General features: G+C 56.6%; 1 protein-coding gene and 1 long non-coding RNA gene across 4 annotated transcripts; one reads left to right on the forward strand and one right to left on the reverse strand.

Annotated features, from left to right (window-relative positions):
- Positions 1-4,460: 4,460 nt before the first annotated feature.
- On the reverse strand, positions 4,461-13,289 carry TOB2 (transducer of ERBB2, 2). 3 transcript variants are annotated; one of them, XM_062013223.1, is made up of 2 exons: positions 12,902-13,289; positions 4,461-8,857 (listed from the first exon to the last, which is right to left on the reverse strand). In XM_062013223.1, the coding sequence occupies exon 2, from the start codon at positions 8,769-8,771 to the stop codon at positions 7,749-7,751; it is 1,023 nt and encodes a 340-aa protein (XP_061869207.1). In that variant the 5' UTR covers positions 8,772-8,857; positions 12,902-13,289; the 3' UTR covers positions 4,461-7,748. The 3 variants fall into 3 exon arrangements, with proteins under 3 accessions (XP_061869207.1, XP_061869222.1, XP_061869215.1); XM_062013238.1 differs by lacking the exon at positions 12,902-13,289 and adding an exon at positions 12,782-12,884; XM_062013231.1 differs by lacking the exon at positions 12,902-13,289 and adding an exon at positions 11,908-11,974.
- Positions 13,290-14,303: 1,014 nt separating this feature from the next.
- Positions 14,304-15,824, forward strand: LOC133627524 (uncharacterized). The gene is made up of 2 exons (XR_009820259.1): positions 14,304-14,530; positions 15,336-15,824. It is a non-coding gene; the product is annotated as an uncharacterized LOC133627524 (long non-coding RNA).
- The last annotated feature ends 302 nt before the right edge of the window (positions 15,825-16,126 follow it).

Genomic DNA, 16,126 nt, shown 5'->3' on the forward strand with positions numbered 1-16,126 from the left:
TCCAGTGATGGGGGGCAGGGAGCGGTCAGCTGCGGCTGGAAGACTCATCCCGGGTCTCTGCAGCAGGTCTTTGCAACCACTCCATGCTCTCAGAAGAGTCAAAACTTCAGTCTCAGGCACCATCCCATGGTGTAAAACACTGAGGCCAGAGCTGGATGGACTCAGGTCCTTTAGTAGCATTTTTAGGTGGACATCGGGAAGCCTGAAGTTTTTCTCTTAAAAATATGAAGTAGGAAAATCTCCTCAGCTGTGATGTTGTCTGTGTGCTGAACATCTGTCTGAGGTGTGGTCAGTGGCTTCAGCAGAGAATCCTGGTGTAAATATGGCTTTGAAGGAGTGCGTGCTGGTTAGAGGCTGTATTCTTCTCCACTTGCTATTGTGGTCCTCACTACCACCTCTGTTACTGTTGACTTTGGGAAGGTTTTTACTCACGTGCACTGCTTGGTCTCAACACGTTCCCAGAGTATCTCCATGGAGGAAAAGAACAATTTTTTCCAAGAGCACCGTGCCTCTGGAGAAGGGAATAACTCCGAGATGAAAGATAAAGTCTTACAAGCATGAAACGATCCTTCTTAACTGTCTTTGCATCAACTACTTAGCCTCCGTGGCCAGGTTTCCAGCTTGAAGGACCAAGTGAAGTCTCTCTTGCCTGTTTTCAGACCCTTGATCTGTGCTGTGATTTATAGTCTGGAATATGGCAAAGTTTATTTGCTTTTACTTAAGGAAAAAAAACCTAACCAGCAATTTGTAGCTTCCCTGTGCTGCTGTGTTAGCACTTAGGCTGTAGGTTACAGCGTTGGACACCGTGTCCAACGGCGACTGCTTATGCAGCGAGATTGTTCTCCTCAGCAGCACTGGGCAGCTTCAGCTCTGCCTCGGAGCACCACAGCCCACCTGCACCCTTATTTTCTCAGATCCTATTTTCGGCTGAGCGTGTCGAGCCCTTTCCCTTCCTTCCTCCCTGGATGGCTGGCGGTGGTGTGGCTGTGAGGGATAAACTGTCCTCCCTGCAGGGTGTCTTCATCTCTGCATCATCTCCTGTCCCGTTCGGAGCGGCTCCTGGAGGGATCAGCATGTAACACCTCTGGTGTCCCCAGGGGGCTGTCCTCCTTCCCTCTGCTCCTCAGGCCTTCTCTGGATTGTGCTGATGGTCTTCCAGACACCTCTGCTGCTCCTTTCCCCTGTGTTCTCCACCGTGCTGCCAGGCTGTCCCCCAAGGATGCAAACCCCAGTGCTCCTCTGGCAGATGAGGTCTTCTCCTAGGTTGCCTCCTTGTTCTCCTGCATGCCTACAGCCCCCCTTTCACCCTGAGCGTCACGCAAGCATCAGGCTCCATGGGTGACAAGGGTACATCCTCCTAGTGAAGCCAGACACTGCAGAGCCATGCTGGGCACAGGCATGGACAGAAGGCAACCTCAGGAGATTTTGGAAAGGTGCCTGAGGCCTGCTGCAACACCACTCAGGCCTCTGCAGGAGCCTGGAGCAGCACATGTTGACACCTAACCTGACCGCCCAAAGATCAGGAAAGGCAAAAGGGCCTGTTGCTGAGGGAAGCTGCACTTGGCCCCTGCATGAATTTGCTGAGCTCTGCAACTGAGGCCCATGAAAGAAGCATTTCCTGATGCAGCAACATCAGTCATTGCCCTCCCTACACATCACCTTGTGTGGGTCATTTTGGGGTTGGTTTTGGTTTGGGTTTTTTTTTCCTTATGAAAACCTCAGCTGCACCTTCTGCAAGCAGTTTCTGGCTTATTCACTCGAAGGAAAACTTTGTCCTTGGTGGAAACACCCTGCCGAGTGGGAGGGACACGCTCCCTCCCCAGGATCTGCTTCCTTCAGCACTCAGGCTGTGCTGGCAGTGCCAACAACAATAAGCAGGAAAAATGCCCCTCAACTTAGTCTCAGCGACTGCAGGGACCACACTCACCTCCTCGGTGTTAAGCACAGAGGGAATGAGCTCCCCCACACCTCCACCTGCACCGTTCCCTGCCCCTCCTCAAGGCAAAGTGGCAAAATTTGACTCTGAACCTTCTTGGCAGAAATGTTCCCAACCAGCTGCTGTGCCTCTGAGGGCTTCTTGGGGGAAAAAAAACCCAAATCACATGTCTCTCCCCAGCACATGCACATGCTGGAGTCACTTTTACTGCTGGCAACAGGCACATGCAAATTGGCCACCAGGCAAACTGGCCCTTCCCTGAGCAGTACGATGTGTGCCAGTTGAGTTTAACCTTCAACGGGGCATCTTGGGGTGGGAGGAGAAAGCTTCAGCTTTTCTTTAAGCAGCTTTGTAAAACACAGACCAGGTTTTGGAGTCATCAACAAACGCAGCAGTGGGGGGCAGCAGTGAAAGAACAGCTCTGCAAGAGCCGGGGCGAGCGCGTTCCTGGCCTTGTTTGCATTGGAGCCCGGCCACAGAAACCCAAGGAAAAAGCAGGAGGTTTGGGAGGCAGCTGACCTTGGCCACAGCTTGCTCGTGGCTGGTGCCCATGCTCCGGCCCGGGAAGAGCCGTCCGTCCCCAGCCACAGCCTCGGCCTCAGCCCTGGCCCTGGCGCCCGCCGGCTGCGTGAGCAGGGAGCAGGTGGCGTGGGCCCGCGCCTCCCAGGGACACCGGGGCCTTGCCGGGCCCCAGCCTCCCCACACCGGCCGGCCACGGTTGTCCACCTCCTGGCCCTGGCATGCCGGCAAGCGCCCAGGTATGGGGAGGCACCCGCTGTCGGAGGCATCTGAGCTGTGTGTTATTCCACCCCGTTAATCCACAAGTCTGCGGGAGGCTCTGGGGCAGCAGTGGACACTCAAACGCGGGCTGCTTTGCTTTGCTAGGCCTGATTTAAAACACAGTCCAAGGCACGGCTGCCTGACAGACGGCTTGTCATGCTTGCATAAGGGCAAGCCAGCTCCCTCCCTCTCCCAGAACAGCCCCATGCGTGTCAGAAACTGCTGCTGTCACAGACTGAAAAGCCCGAGGCTGAAGTGTGGCATTTTCCACCCGAGCTGTCTCCTCCTTCCAAGTGGGAGCCCGCCTGCTCGGTGACTCAAGTTGCAAGCTCCCTTCTTAATAACGGAGTCCCCAGTGACGAGTGTCTAAACACCACCCCCACGCCCCTCGCTTCGGAGGTTTCGGGAGACGAGTCCCATCTTGTTGCCGTGCTTTGCTGGAGCACCCTATCTGGGCACCGACTGTCACTGCCCCAACACCAGCAAATGCTCCCACACCCAGGCACCACCCCGTGCCACCCCACACCGCGGGGCTCCGGCACCTCCTTGCCTCTCAGAAGGCTGGCAGAGGGCAGATCTTGACCTTGCACACTGCTTCCAGATGGGTGTTTCACCTCCCCACACCCTTTGGGCTCCCTGAGACTGCAAAGGGACAAATACATAGTCAGGAACAAGGTTGTCCTAAGCCTTGTCCCTACTCCCTGCCCAGGCAGTGTAGCTATCAGCTGTAAACTGACTCCAGGCCCTACCACTCAGCGTACCTGTGCCCAAAAGGGGAAAGGCTCCGTGTCCTCCTGCGTCAGAGCCCAGCAAATGCAGGGTAAGGATCAGGAAGGCGCACACTCGCCCTCGATTTTCCATTTCCAGAAACGTGTCTAAGGGCAAGAGTTTGTGCATGCTTTAGATAAATGATTACAAGGGCTTTGAGACACAAAGGGGAAAAAAATAGTTGTGTTGCTTAGCAGAGTGTGACAGTCACGTGGCGGGCACGAGCAGAGCCCAGCGCCGGGGCTCGCAAAGCCAAGGGCAACGCAGCTCTTCCAGGAACAAATCCAGACTAGAGGGGCTGAGGGGGCACAGGTAAGGACACTACAGGGAGCCAGGGGTCAGTGCTGGCGCCGTGTTTGCTTTCCTGGAGTATGCTGGGAGCCGCTGCTCCCTCTGACACCTCTGTGACAGCTCTGTGAGGCAGCAGCACGGGGAGGGGGAGCTGCCAGCCGCCCTGGGGCAGGTGAGGTTGGGTCATGGCCCATGGTACACACAGCAGCAGGTGGGACACTTCAGCACCTCCCCAGCACCGAGGGGCTGGCTCATTTGGGTAAAAGGGAGCAGCTCCCTCTGCCAGAAACCCTGATTAAAGCTGAGCAACGGGAGGTTAGACAGAGAAACAAAACCAGAGGCTCATCATCACTGCATGTTCTCATGCCCACCCTGCTCCGAGAAGCCACCTTGCATCAACACTCAGAGCAGGGAGGCCACGGCCTGCACAAGCACCTTGAGGCTTCCTTTGCTTCCCAAGCACCCCCTCGATAAACCCAAACTGGGGGTGCACAGAGAGAGAAGAAACCATCCCCCAATCATAGCCTTTCATAGAATCTTTCATAGAATGGTAGGGGTTGGAAGGGACCTTTAGAGATCATCTAGTTCAACCCCCCCTCAACCATCTAGTCCAACCTCTCAGCCAAAACCACCAAAGCCTGGGTGGGCTGCACCCAGGCCCCCCAAACACACACAGGACACTCAGTTATTATATCATGCTTTTAATACAAACTTAAAAAAATCTGGAACAATAGAAACTGTACAGATTTGATCAACCTTTTTGTGGGTTTTTTTTCTGTTTTGTTTTTAACTAAATCTCTAGACACACCAATGTCCCATTCCAAAATATTGCACAACATTCTGAATACAAAACTCTTGATTGTATTCCTCCTTCGCTAAAGGAAAACAAAAAGAAAGAAGAAGAAAAAAGACCAAACAGACAAACAAAAGACCAAAAAAATAAAGACAGCAACCCCCTGGTTCCCTCTCTCAGTAGCCCCCTCCCTTCTCAGAAAGAAACCCAAGCAGAGCACACACGGAATCCCTCCGCTGGGAGGCTTCTGTCCCCTCACTCCTCCTCCTCTCCTCCAAGGCAACTGTGGGCTGGCTCCAGGAAGAGGAGAGGGTGGGCTGTGGAGGGGCAGGAGGGAGGCTGAGCGTGGAGAAAGGGACCTTCACTGCTTTTTTTGTTTTTTAAAGTTCTTTTTCCTGAAAAAATATTTTTTCTCTTTTTTTTCTCTCCTCTTGTTAAGAAAAAATCTTGAAAAGAAAAAAAATTACAGGTTGCTCTTTTTTTCCTCTCCTCTTTTTTCCACCCTCCCCCCCCGTTAGAAATATACATATATTATATAGACTTCTTCCATTTTACAAACGTAGCAAATTATTCAATACAAACAGACGTCAACAAAAAGAACACGAACCCATACAAAACAAAAGTTAAAAAAAAAAGGAAACAAAAGTCTGCCTCTCTTCTCTTCCTAAGAAACCAGGTAAATTAGTGCAGGTTTGTATTTTTTTTGTTGTGGTTTTTTTTTTTTCTCTTTTAGGGTTTTTATTTAAAAATATAGAACTGCAGCCGAAGGCCTCCGGCCGAGCCTCGGCAAGCCCCGCAGAGGCCGTTCGCTTCCATCGCTGCCTCGCGCTGGAGGAACGCTTCTGAAGCACGCTTTTTTGCCTTTGAAGACACAAAGAGGTTGGTCCCTCCTCTTTTTCCTCCCTTCCTTCCACTCGTGCCGCTGGTCTCCAAGCGGCATGCGTGGCAGGGCAAAGCGGCATCAAAGCTTCACACGGATAAAGCGGGTGGCCGAGGAGGGGGCAGCCCCACCTGACCCCCTGCTCCCTGTGCCAGAGGGGAGCATGGGTGGCTTTGCCAGATGTGTGAGGGAACAGCTGGATGGGGTGCTGCCGACAGCACCCCTCACGGTCCAGCGTGGCAATGGGAGAGGGTCGGGGTGGCAGTGATAACATCTGTAACTGTGAGGGGGGGTGGCTCAAACCATGAGGGAAAAACATAATGGAAGGCAAACAAGATCAGCTGCTCCTCAGCAGCTTGTCCCAGGCTGGAAACCTGCAGGCTGCAGGCAAGGGTTTTGGGGGAAGCTCCCCAGGGTCTTTGCTCTCCTCACCCACCTGCCACGGGGATGGTCATGGCTCAACAGTGAGCAGCCTGCTCAGGACACCATGCTGGGCATGAGGCTCGGACCCAGCGGGGGCAAAGGGGTGCTGGGAACTCTTGTCAAGCTGCTGTGGGCAGCGAGGGTCTCCCTGGGACATCTCCTTACCTCTGCAAAGGCTCATTGGCAACACAACTACAAGGGGGCTGGAGCGCCTTCATCTCGGCTCAAGGGAAGGGAGTGGGAAAAGCACGAGTTCAAGGCCATCTCCCCCCAAAACTGGGACGCTTTGGAAGAGCTCACTGAGCTTCAGGAGAAGTGGGTTTCAGAAGGTGCTCCAGAGACATCATTAAAAGAAAACCAAGCCTCAAGTTTGGGAGGCAGCAAAAAAGCTTGTATTTCTTTTTAAACTGAGAACTTCAAAGACTGGAGTCTCATCATCTCCATCTCCCTCCTCTTTGCACACTTCCATACTCCCACAGCAGCCTCCGAGGAGACCTCCTTCCCACCTAGAAAGCCTCTACCCTGTCTCGGCAAGCAGCAGTCCTCCTTCAGCTTCCTCTGAAGGTGGGGCATGGAGCTCCTGACCTGGCTCAAAAGCCACGGCAGCCCCTCATCCCCAGGAGGGTTGCAGCGGCGTTGCCAGAGCTTGGCTCTGCAGCACCACACATCCACCCCCTTGATGTGATCAGTCTGGAACTATGAGTGTGGCCAGGAGCTTCCCTTCCACACCAGAGCAGCCATCTCCTCCTCCAAGAAGGGCAGCAGAGGGGACTTAGGCAGGTGCATAGCTGGCGGAAAGCACAAACCAAACCTTTAACGCTGCCACTGAAGAGAACAGCTTTGTGAACACAGCCCTTTCCCTTTCTCAAAAGTCGTGCTCCCTCTCCAGCCAAAATAGGATGAATTCCCTTTCTGAGAAAAGAAGATGAATTCACAGCAGGAATGAGAACTCAGCCCAGAGGAGAAGGCCCTGGGAGCATGGGCAGGATCCAAGCCGGACCGCTTGGCCGGGCACCACCTTCCCTATTCGCTGGGCTAGGCAAGAAAGGATTTGTACCCTCCAGGGGTCATCATTCAGAGCAAGCCACCAGCTCCAAGAGGGCACAGAAAAGCTCCCATCACTGACAGAAGAGTCCCTTTCTCCCGCCTGGAAGGTGACAATAACCAGAGTCACTCAGTTCCAAGTGCTGTCCTGCCGCAGCTGGGAGCACAGATGAGGGAGGGAGGTGGAAGAAGCCATTTCACAGTAATGCTCTGCCCTCCCGCTACGTGCTGGGAGCTGGTCAAGGAGAAGAGTCAGGGCTTTTGGGCACACAGACAGAAGAGCCAACGTCAGCCCAGGCTGGAGCAACAGCAGCAGAACGGTCTACGCCCGTGGGCGCAGTAGATGCTCTCCATCTACAGGCAGAGCCTTAACGGGGAAAAAACCCAAGATGCAAGCTCACCCACCCACTGCTGGCTAGCACACACCGAGAGCGCCTGCAGCTCCACCAACACTGACTCATCCTCGCCCCGGCCCTCCTCCGGCGAGGTGGTACGGAGGAGACAACCCTACACCCAAGCGGAAGGACGCTGTGTCCAGTCCTGGGCTGGGGGAAGACAAACCGAACACATCCCGAGGCTCGTTTAAGGAGTAGAAAAACGTTGAGTAGGAAAAAAAAGCACAGGGACTGAGTTAAAAAACAAGTCAGTGCTTCAGGAGCGTTGCCAGCACAGCGCAACAACACCGGGCTCTCTCTCTTTTCTCAAGAAGCTATATTTATAACATTTGAATATTTTTCTGTGTATTTCTATTTCGCTTTTCTCTCGTTGTTTTGTTTTGTTCTTGGTTCCCCCTCCCCTCCCTCCCCACCCCAAAATACTCTCCTTCCTCACGTTCAGTTGGCCAGGACGACGGGCTGGAAGGACTGGCTGGGATACTGCATGGCATTCAGGTTGTAGCTGAGTCCTTCCACAAAGGGAGACTTCTCCAAGAAGAGGCTGTTGGTGCTGCCACCAAAGACCTGAGCCACGTCGAAGGTACCCGCCGAGCTGGCGCCGAACTGCGAGGCCGGCGGGACGCTGCCGGCCTGGCTCTCGCTGGCAACGCCGTCGAAGAAGAGGCTGCCGGCTCCCGGCGAGCCGCCGCTGTAAACGAACTCCTTGGCGTTGGGGGAGAGCTGCGACTGCGGGGCCTGACTCCCGGCGCTCCCGACGAAGTTCAGAGAGTGCATAGAGAGGGAGAGGCCCTTGTGCTTCAGCAGGTTGGTGGTGGGAGACCTGACCATCCTCGGCTGCTGCACGGCCCCTGCTCCGCCGCCCCCTCCGCCGGCTCCGCCGCCCTTCTTCATCTTGGTAGAGCCAAATTTTGTGGCAGCAAAGGTGGCAGTGGTGAAGGTGATGGGCTGGGCTGAGCGAGGGATGAAGGTGGGGCTGGGTGACTGGCCGAAGGAGGGGGACGGAGAGTTGGAGAGCGAGTTGTCCTGGCTGCCGATGGGGACGAACACCTGGGCATCAGGGTTGAAGCTGCTCTTGATCTCTTTGTCCAGCTCGGCGGCGCTGCAGCCCTCGCTGTCGTCCAGGTAGAGGACCTTAACGGAGCCCTTCTCACCGATCTGGTAGGAAACCTCGAAGGGATCGATCCAGACGCTCAGCTCTTCGGGCACGTTGGCGCGCACGTCCTCCACCGCCAGCCCGCTCCGCTTGGCCGCCAGCTCCACCACCGGGTCCACCGTCTCCCCTATATGGACGCAGCGGTAGCCAGAACCTTTCAGAGGCTTCTCCGGGTACCAGTGACCCTCATATTTCTTCTTCAGCAGGCGCTCTAGCTCCTCACCAAACAGGTCTGCCCGCCTCCGAGGGAGCTTGTTGTACAGGTATGAGATGATGAAGTTAAGAGCAACTTTGATCTCCAGATGCATACTCCCTTCGCGGCAAGCAAGTCAGGGCAGTGTGTTAAAAGAGACACGGCGACACGCACATAGACAAGATTTGGCTCCAAACAGACCTGGGGAAAAGAGACAAAAAAGGACAGATGAAGACAAGAGAACACAATTCTCCACCTGTTGAGATGAACAGCTGCTCTTTTTCGTTGACAAAAGTGGAATGAGCAGTTTGCGCAAACACTGACAAGCAGGGATGTTTCTTAGGAGGCTCACCCTAAATCTGCTGGCCCTCAAAACAGAGAGATGCTGGTAGGGAGGAGCCTCCCTGCTCCTCTACAGGAGAGAGAGGAAAAAAAAAGGTGTAGCTACTATGGGCACACACACAAGGCACGTACGTTATACTTCTCTCGCTGCCAAGTGCCGATGCTGAAACCCAGCAGGCCAACTGTCTGCTCTGGCAGAGCTATTTCAGCACAGCTAACACGCCCCTCTCTCTCTGCCCCGGCACTCAGCTGCTCCCAGCATGGCTCACCTGCACCAGGAGTCAAACTCACCACATTCTGACTCGCCGGGCAGCTCACGTGGAGGCCCCAGCCTCCCCTCTGGGTGAAGGGACAAGGAGGGAAGAGAGGGAGGGTGACAAGGCACCAGCTGCCAGCTCATGGTTACTATCCTCTTGACTGGCAGGCACATATCTTATCAAGTGTACCCAGTCGAGGCTCTCCCGAGCTGCCAGCCTAAAATCCCAGTTTAATTTGGCTGGGGGTGAGAGGAGGACAGGAGACACGTTCGGGGTCAGAAAGCATACGGGTGCCAACAGCCTGCCCAATGCAGCTCGCATCGCTCATCCCCACATAGAGGGAAGATGGGCTCTGCCAGCATCAGCTACCTCCTGCTCAACAAAAACTGCTCACCACAGACCGAAGCCATCCTCCCTCTTTCCTTCCTTCCCTCCCTCCCGAGGAAGTCTCTGAAATGGAGAGAACCCACAATGCAAAAACCACAACACTTGCCTCTTCCATTATACACAGATTTGCAAACAATGTTCGCCTGGGCACAAAAAACCCCACCCCAGGTAGGACGGCACCGCGTGCTGTCACCCGTCCAAAGAAAATGAATCCCACAGATATCTGAAGAGGAAGCACGTTTCCAGCAGCCTCCACACCCCTCCAGGGGCAAGCAGAATATCCAGTTTTTAATTGGCAGCTTAGTCAGAGGCTGCTCTGTCTTCAGTTGCCCTCACCTTGCTCAAACAGACACGATGTGTTCCATCGTCTTCCTAAAATGGGCTTCGGGGATGCTCCTACGCAGCACCCAAGCCAATGTTTACCATTTGTGCCAGTTATTTGGGGGTAGGGATGGAGCACAAATGGATGGGAATCCCAGCAGCACAACCAGGTACCCACGCTGGCCTAGGTCAGCAGGAAGGAAAAAACTGACCAGACTCGTTTGCTTGGTCTAGAGGCTTGGCTTCAGGATGATGGGAACCAGAAGCAGATCCCACTCCTCAAGTCCAGCAAAAAGGTGGTCAGCTCTGGAAGGAATCCCTTTTGGGCCTGACTCAGCAACGAAGACGAAACAAAGAGACAGGAACAAGAGGATAGAAAAGAGCAGTCTCGCACTTAAAATCCACTTTGAAGGAATTACCGTGGTGAAACAGCTTCTGGTAGGTCACTCAGACCTGACCAAGTTCAAATAAGAACAGCTGAGCACCGAAGAAACAAGCAAGCAGTTTTGCAAGGAGAAGCCATTTTCAGCAGGCAAGAGTCTCAGCACAGAGATGGAGCCTTTTCCAGAGGAAACAGCACAAAGAAAAGCTCTGAGAGAGCCCACTTAAATGTTAACGAGAGCTTCCATGGCCCATACTACCTGAACGGGGGGATTTACATGGAGCACTCTTGCTCCTTTGGCTTTGAGGCACTGAGGGTGAAGAGAGTTTGGGATCCCGGCAAATTACACAGGAAGAGAACAGCCAGTCTGTAAATCTTTTAATCTCACCCGGTAACTTCTAAGCCAGATCAAAAAAATCTATTAAGAAATCAGAAGTTACAGATTGGGAAAGGAGCAAAGGCCAACATTTGTTACCAATCTACTTGCAACACAAAATGCTGCATATAGTTTGAGGAGCCCACATCCTCATCACCCTTCTGCTGAAGACAGGGAGCAGGTACATATATAAATGACTGTCTCCTTTTTTCTTTAAGAAGCACTTCCCCTTCCTAAAAGGGGACTACTCTGTCCTTTGACTATGAGAAAGATGAGTTAATTAGCCCAATAATACCAAGAGCTGCCAAGGTATCTAGCTGGACATAGCTGATACCCGCAGAAGTCACAAAAAGTCAGATACCACTGACTCTTCAGGTCATTGCCACAGTACTGTGTGCTCCAAAGAGACCTCAGTCTCTTTCTACTGCATCAAAACATGGCAATATGGTCATTAAAAAACAAGTAAAAAGCCCCACACCAAACATCAAACCGTATGACTGAAGCAGTACAACTTCCAAGGCAAGAAAGAACAAAATACCAATTGTAAAAGGTATCCTGACAAGCCTTCCGCAAAGAGAGGCTTGCCCACCTTTCCAGCATGCCCAAACTAAAGGCTTCCCGTACCACGAGCAGAACACCTCGGCTGCGGGAGGGAACAAAGGGCTCCTCTGCCCTGCGGCAGGAACGCGGGAGCCCCTCAGCCGTCGCCCCCCCCCCCCCCCCGGGTATCAGCACATCGGCCTGCTGAAGGAGAGAGAGGCCAAATAACCGCTTGCATCAGAGGAGAGCAAACACGAGAAGGCTGCCCTCTCCTTCTCGCTAAGCAAACACGGCGGGTGACCTTGCCGGTATCCCTCCAAGCTCCCGACAGCGCTCCGGCCTCCGGGCCCCGCCGCCACTGCCCATAGCGGTCCCACAGCGGCTCACACCCGCCCGGAGCAAGAGCTCCCGTTTCCAGTCAGCCCCCGTCCCACCCGCGGGCGCTGGGTTCTACCCATCGAGGCGCCGCGGGCACGCAGCCGAGGTGTGCAGACGGGCCAGCAGGCCGCCAGCCGCCCCCTGCCCAGGACAGCCACCGTTTCTAGTGACCCCGCCGGCCGGCCGCCCTCCTGCCCCCGCACCCCCGGTGCCGCGGGACACTCTGGGAGCTGTAGTCCTCGCCCCCCCTCCCCGCCCCGCGACCTACTTGGCCCGCGGACTACGGCTCCCGCGGCGCCCCGCGCCCGGCCCGGCGCTTCGCTCCGCGGGGCAGGGCACAAAATTTTCCACGGCACATGCGCCCTGGCGAACCGCCCGCCCGGCGCTGCCCACGGCGGGGAACACGCCCCGCGGCCCGGCGCTCGGGACGGCCGCGCGGCCGCCCTTTTCTTCCTTTCCCTTCCCCTCCCTCTCGGCACGGACTAGACGACGCGTCCCCACCCCACAGCAGCCCTTTCCCCCGCCCCCGAGGCTGCGGGACGGAGCTCGGGAGGCCGCAAGCCCCGTGTCTCCCGCACACTCCCCCACCCCCCGCTGGCGTACGCGGGGGTCGCAAACAACGTCCCTAAAAGAGCCCTTCGACGGAAGGGGGAAACTGTCCCCGCTCCGGGGAAGGCTCCTGGCTCCACACGCTCGGCAGGGCACCGCGGCGGCCCCCGAGGCCTGCAGGACCGGCGGGTGGGGCGGGGGGTGCAGCCCAGCCCAGCCCCGGCAGCCTCTTTGTTGTCGCCGGGCTTCTCCCCCGCCGGAGCCCAGGGGCGCTGGATCCGCCGTGCGGGAAGGGAGACAGCCCGGCGACACCCCGCTCCCCCGGCATCGCAGGGTGCCCGCCGCCGCCCTCGGGCCCAGCCTGTCCTTGTCGGGGCTGCTGGGGCTGAGCCGCACCCCTGACCCGTGTCTTCCCGTCAGATTTGGGCGGGGGGGGGGGGGGGGGGGGGGAACGGGACCCGAACAAAATGGTGAACTGGGGCACTGCAAAGCGTCGCCGACCCAATGACTTTCACACCCCTCCCTCAAAGCCCCATTAATCCCCCCCGGGGACGCCGGCAGCCGCACGGCTGCTCCACGGCCGGATAAATTACCTTCCCCGGGTGATGAGGGAGACCATGAGCCCCTTCAGGCCGAGGCGACAAAGGGGATGTAGGCGGGGGGGACCGCCCCGAGAAGCGGGTGGGGAGGAAAGGAACCCCGGCCCCACTTACTTCGTTCTCGGCTCCAGGGCCGGCGGCTGGCGGGGGCCGTGGGCGCTGCCGGTGGAGCTCGGGCGGTGCGTGCGAGTCTGCCCCGTCCCGTTTGTGTCCCTCGCCTTATCCGCGGCGGTGCGGTTCTTCCGCGGGGCGGGCCCGGCGGAGGCAGTGGTGCGGGGCTGGTGGGTGTGCGGGTGCCCGTGTCGTCGTCGCCGCCGCCTCTGCTACGCTCGCCCCGCCAGCCCGGAGCCGCCCGCGCCCTGGCCCTAAGTGAGCCAACTCACGGCAAACTTTCACCCTTAGCAACCCCGCGCAGGGATCCGCGCTGCCGCCCAGCGTGATGAGGCACGGAGGGCGGGCCGGAACTACTTCCCCCTCCCCTCCCCGCCCGCAGCGCCCCGGGGACACAGGGAGGTTTAAGTCCCCGTTTCTGCCCGTCGCCCCACGGCCGCTGCCGGGGAACGCTGCCAGCCGGGCGGCGCCGAGGGCCGCTCCGGCGCTGAGCATCAGGGGAGGGAACGGGCAGTTTAGCGGGGATGAGGATTGACCTGAGGATTTCCCCAAGCGGCTTAGCCTGAGGCGGGACGGGGGAGGGGAGTAGTGGGGTGATGGAACGGGAGCGGGGAGGCCAGGAGCCGTCCGAAATTTGCCTCGTCTCCACGGATGACGGCTGCTTACAAGCGGCCGGCACCACAGGCCGGGGGGGCCGGTGCTGTCAGAGCCCGGCCCCGGAGTAATAGGGGGAGGGGGGACTGGGAAATTCGGGCTCCCGAGGGGCACGGCCCCCGCACAACGCGAGCGAAGTCTCCTAAAACTCCTGTGCCGGACCCCCAACCCCGCTGGCGGCGCGGACGGGAGACTGTGGGGGGAGAGACACTCAGAAGGATGCGAGGAAAACGGGCAACGCAGGCTCGAACCCCTCGGGCCTTCCCGGCCCTGTGTGTGACGCGGGGCGAAACGGGGGCACGGGCACGGGCGGGGAGTCCGGAAACTGCCGGTCCGTCTCCGCAGGGGACAACGGAGCGAGGCCGAGCCAGACCCGCCAGTGCCGCCCCGGGAAGGGCAGGAGCAGGAGCAGGCGCACCCGCCCGTACGGCCCCGCGCCCTAGCACTTGCAGACAGGAAGGGCGTCCCAGCTCTACCGTCACGGCGCTCCCCGCCCCGTGGCGTACAACCCACGGACTACTTTGTAACGCACGTCTGTGCACCTCCGCCCTCAGCAGAGGGCCGGCCCCACCGCGGAAGAAACGAGGAACCCGCAAGGTGCGCGAGCGGCGGCTGTGCTAAAAATAACTGCGGCGTGTTAGCAACAGCCATCCCATTGGCTGGCGGGCCCGGCGGCGCCTTCGGATTGGTGCGCTGCCGCAGCCAGTGAGCTGGCGGGGGTGTGCGCGAGGGGGCGGGGCCGGGGCCCGGCGCAGCGGTGCCGGGACTTGTAGTCGCCACGGCGACCTCGGGCCGTCCGGGCCCGGGCCCGGGCTGGCCCGCCGTGGCGGCCAGGACACCCGTTACACAAGGCGATGGCTGCGCCGTTAGCCCTGGGAAAGGACAGCCGCGGAGATGATCGTCCCCGGGGCCACCTAAGCGCCTGTTCGGGTCACCTGCACCCACAGAGGCTGAGCCTCAGCTACCTGCACTTGCAAGGTGAGGGCCTTCACCTGGCACCGCAGGGCTTTGTGTCCTGCAAACAAAACAAAGCACTGAAGAAAAACCAAGTGCATGTGCTTTGGGGTTGGAGGGGTCACTTGGCCTGGGGAGGCCCCCATAAAGCAGCTGTGCAGGGGGAAGCGTGTCAGGGTGGCTGTGTGTTTCTCACAGTACCACCATACGAGTTTAAAGGGCACCAGCTACCAGCACACACAGCTCTGTGCTCAAGGTTAAATCAGACAAGGTGCTAGTTCTGAGGAAAAGCGAAAAACATCCCTGCAGGCACCCGTTAAGGTCATGCACATTAAGGTCCAGGGGTATCATCTTGAGCAAAGGTCTCTTGCTGTCCACACCTAAGGCAGCTTTAGATTGGAGTAAAGTCCAAACAAGTGGAAAGGATACCAAGAGTGGCGCTTCCAGGCTCTCTCAGCCAAGCAGACGAGGGAGGGAGAGATCATCTTGGTGAACAAAGTGCAGTCTCTTTTGCAGCAGAGGCAGCGTGCCTGGCCTATGAGATGTCCTGTTTGTCTTGGTCTTAGAGAATTCCTGAGAAAAATCTCATCAGGGAGTCACATTCCATGCTGGAATTGGGTCTTCTCAGTAATACATTGGAACGTTTAATTTATCACCCATTTTCAAAAGGAACAAAGACCGCAGATGCTTCCCCTGGATGCTCTCTGTGTCCCTCAGGTTAATTCATTCTCCATAGCAACTGTCCACCGAGCGCAAAAACACCAAGTTCCTCTCTTGTCCTGTTTCCACAAAGATTCTCAGCATCTTTCTGGTTTGTTTGGTTTGTCAGGAACCCTGTACCTTCAGTACTGCCTTTGCCACTGAAGAAGATGTCTTTTGAAGCCAGCCAACGCCATGTATTAAATGTCAGTGCTGTCCCTCCAAGCCACAGCAGCCTGCCTCACTCATTTCCTGATTAAAAAAAAACCCAAACAACCAACAGCTTTTGAAATTGGTTTGGTTTGGGTTTGTTTTCTTTTTCTGCAGAGGAGGAAGAGAAGGGGAAGATTTATGAGAGCTATTATGAGGAGCCTGATTTTCAGCACTCCTAGTTTAAAAGGACTCTTTTTTTTCTTCCTAATACCCCCTTGCTTTGCTGGACACAAAATCACCCTGTCAGCCCCAGATCAGGACATTACGACGACTGTGCTATTTTAAGCATCATTAAGGGGGGGAAAAAAAGAAGGCAATTACATTTCTGAAATTGTATTGTTGTTTTAATAAGATGTTACTAAGAAGTTGTTAAACGTTAGGGCTCTTTAAAATACTTGTGCTTTGACCGTGCTCCTTTAATGACCGCGTGGCGCCGGTACACACACAGGCAGAGGAATCCTGTCACAGTACCCGCTCACGCGGCCCCGGCCATTTGGCCGTGACGTCAGAGCAAAGGCAGCGCGTCACGTGTGTGTGGGGAGGGAAGGAACCGCCAGGCTGCTGGGATGGGGCTCGTTTCGCTGCGTTATTGAATGCCAAGGAAGGGCAGGAAGGTTATAATAGGGCGTAATTGGCAGCGCCGTACCCTGAAGCCTCCTGACGTTTAAGTCACATGACAGCATCAAGGAAATGAAAAACGTCTCCAGC

The sequence above is a fragment of the Colius striatus genome, chromosome 1, assembly GCF_028858725.1.
Source record: "Colius striatus isolate bColStr4 chromosome 1, bColStr4.1.hap1, whole genome shotgun sequence".
In the NCBI taxonomy this organism is placed as follows: domain Eukaryota; kingdom Metazoa; phylum Chordata; class Aves; order Coliiformes; family Coliidae; genus Colius; species Colius striatus.

What these genes read in the sequence shown, in the direction of transcription:
- TOB2 (XM_062013223.1), bottom strand. Translation starts at nt 8,771, where the DNA reads ATGCATCTGGAGATCAAAGTTGCTCTTAACTTCATCATCTCATACCTG.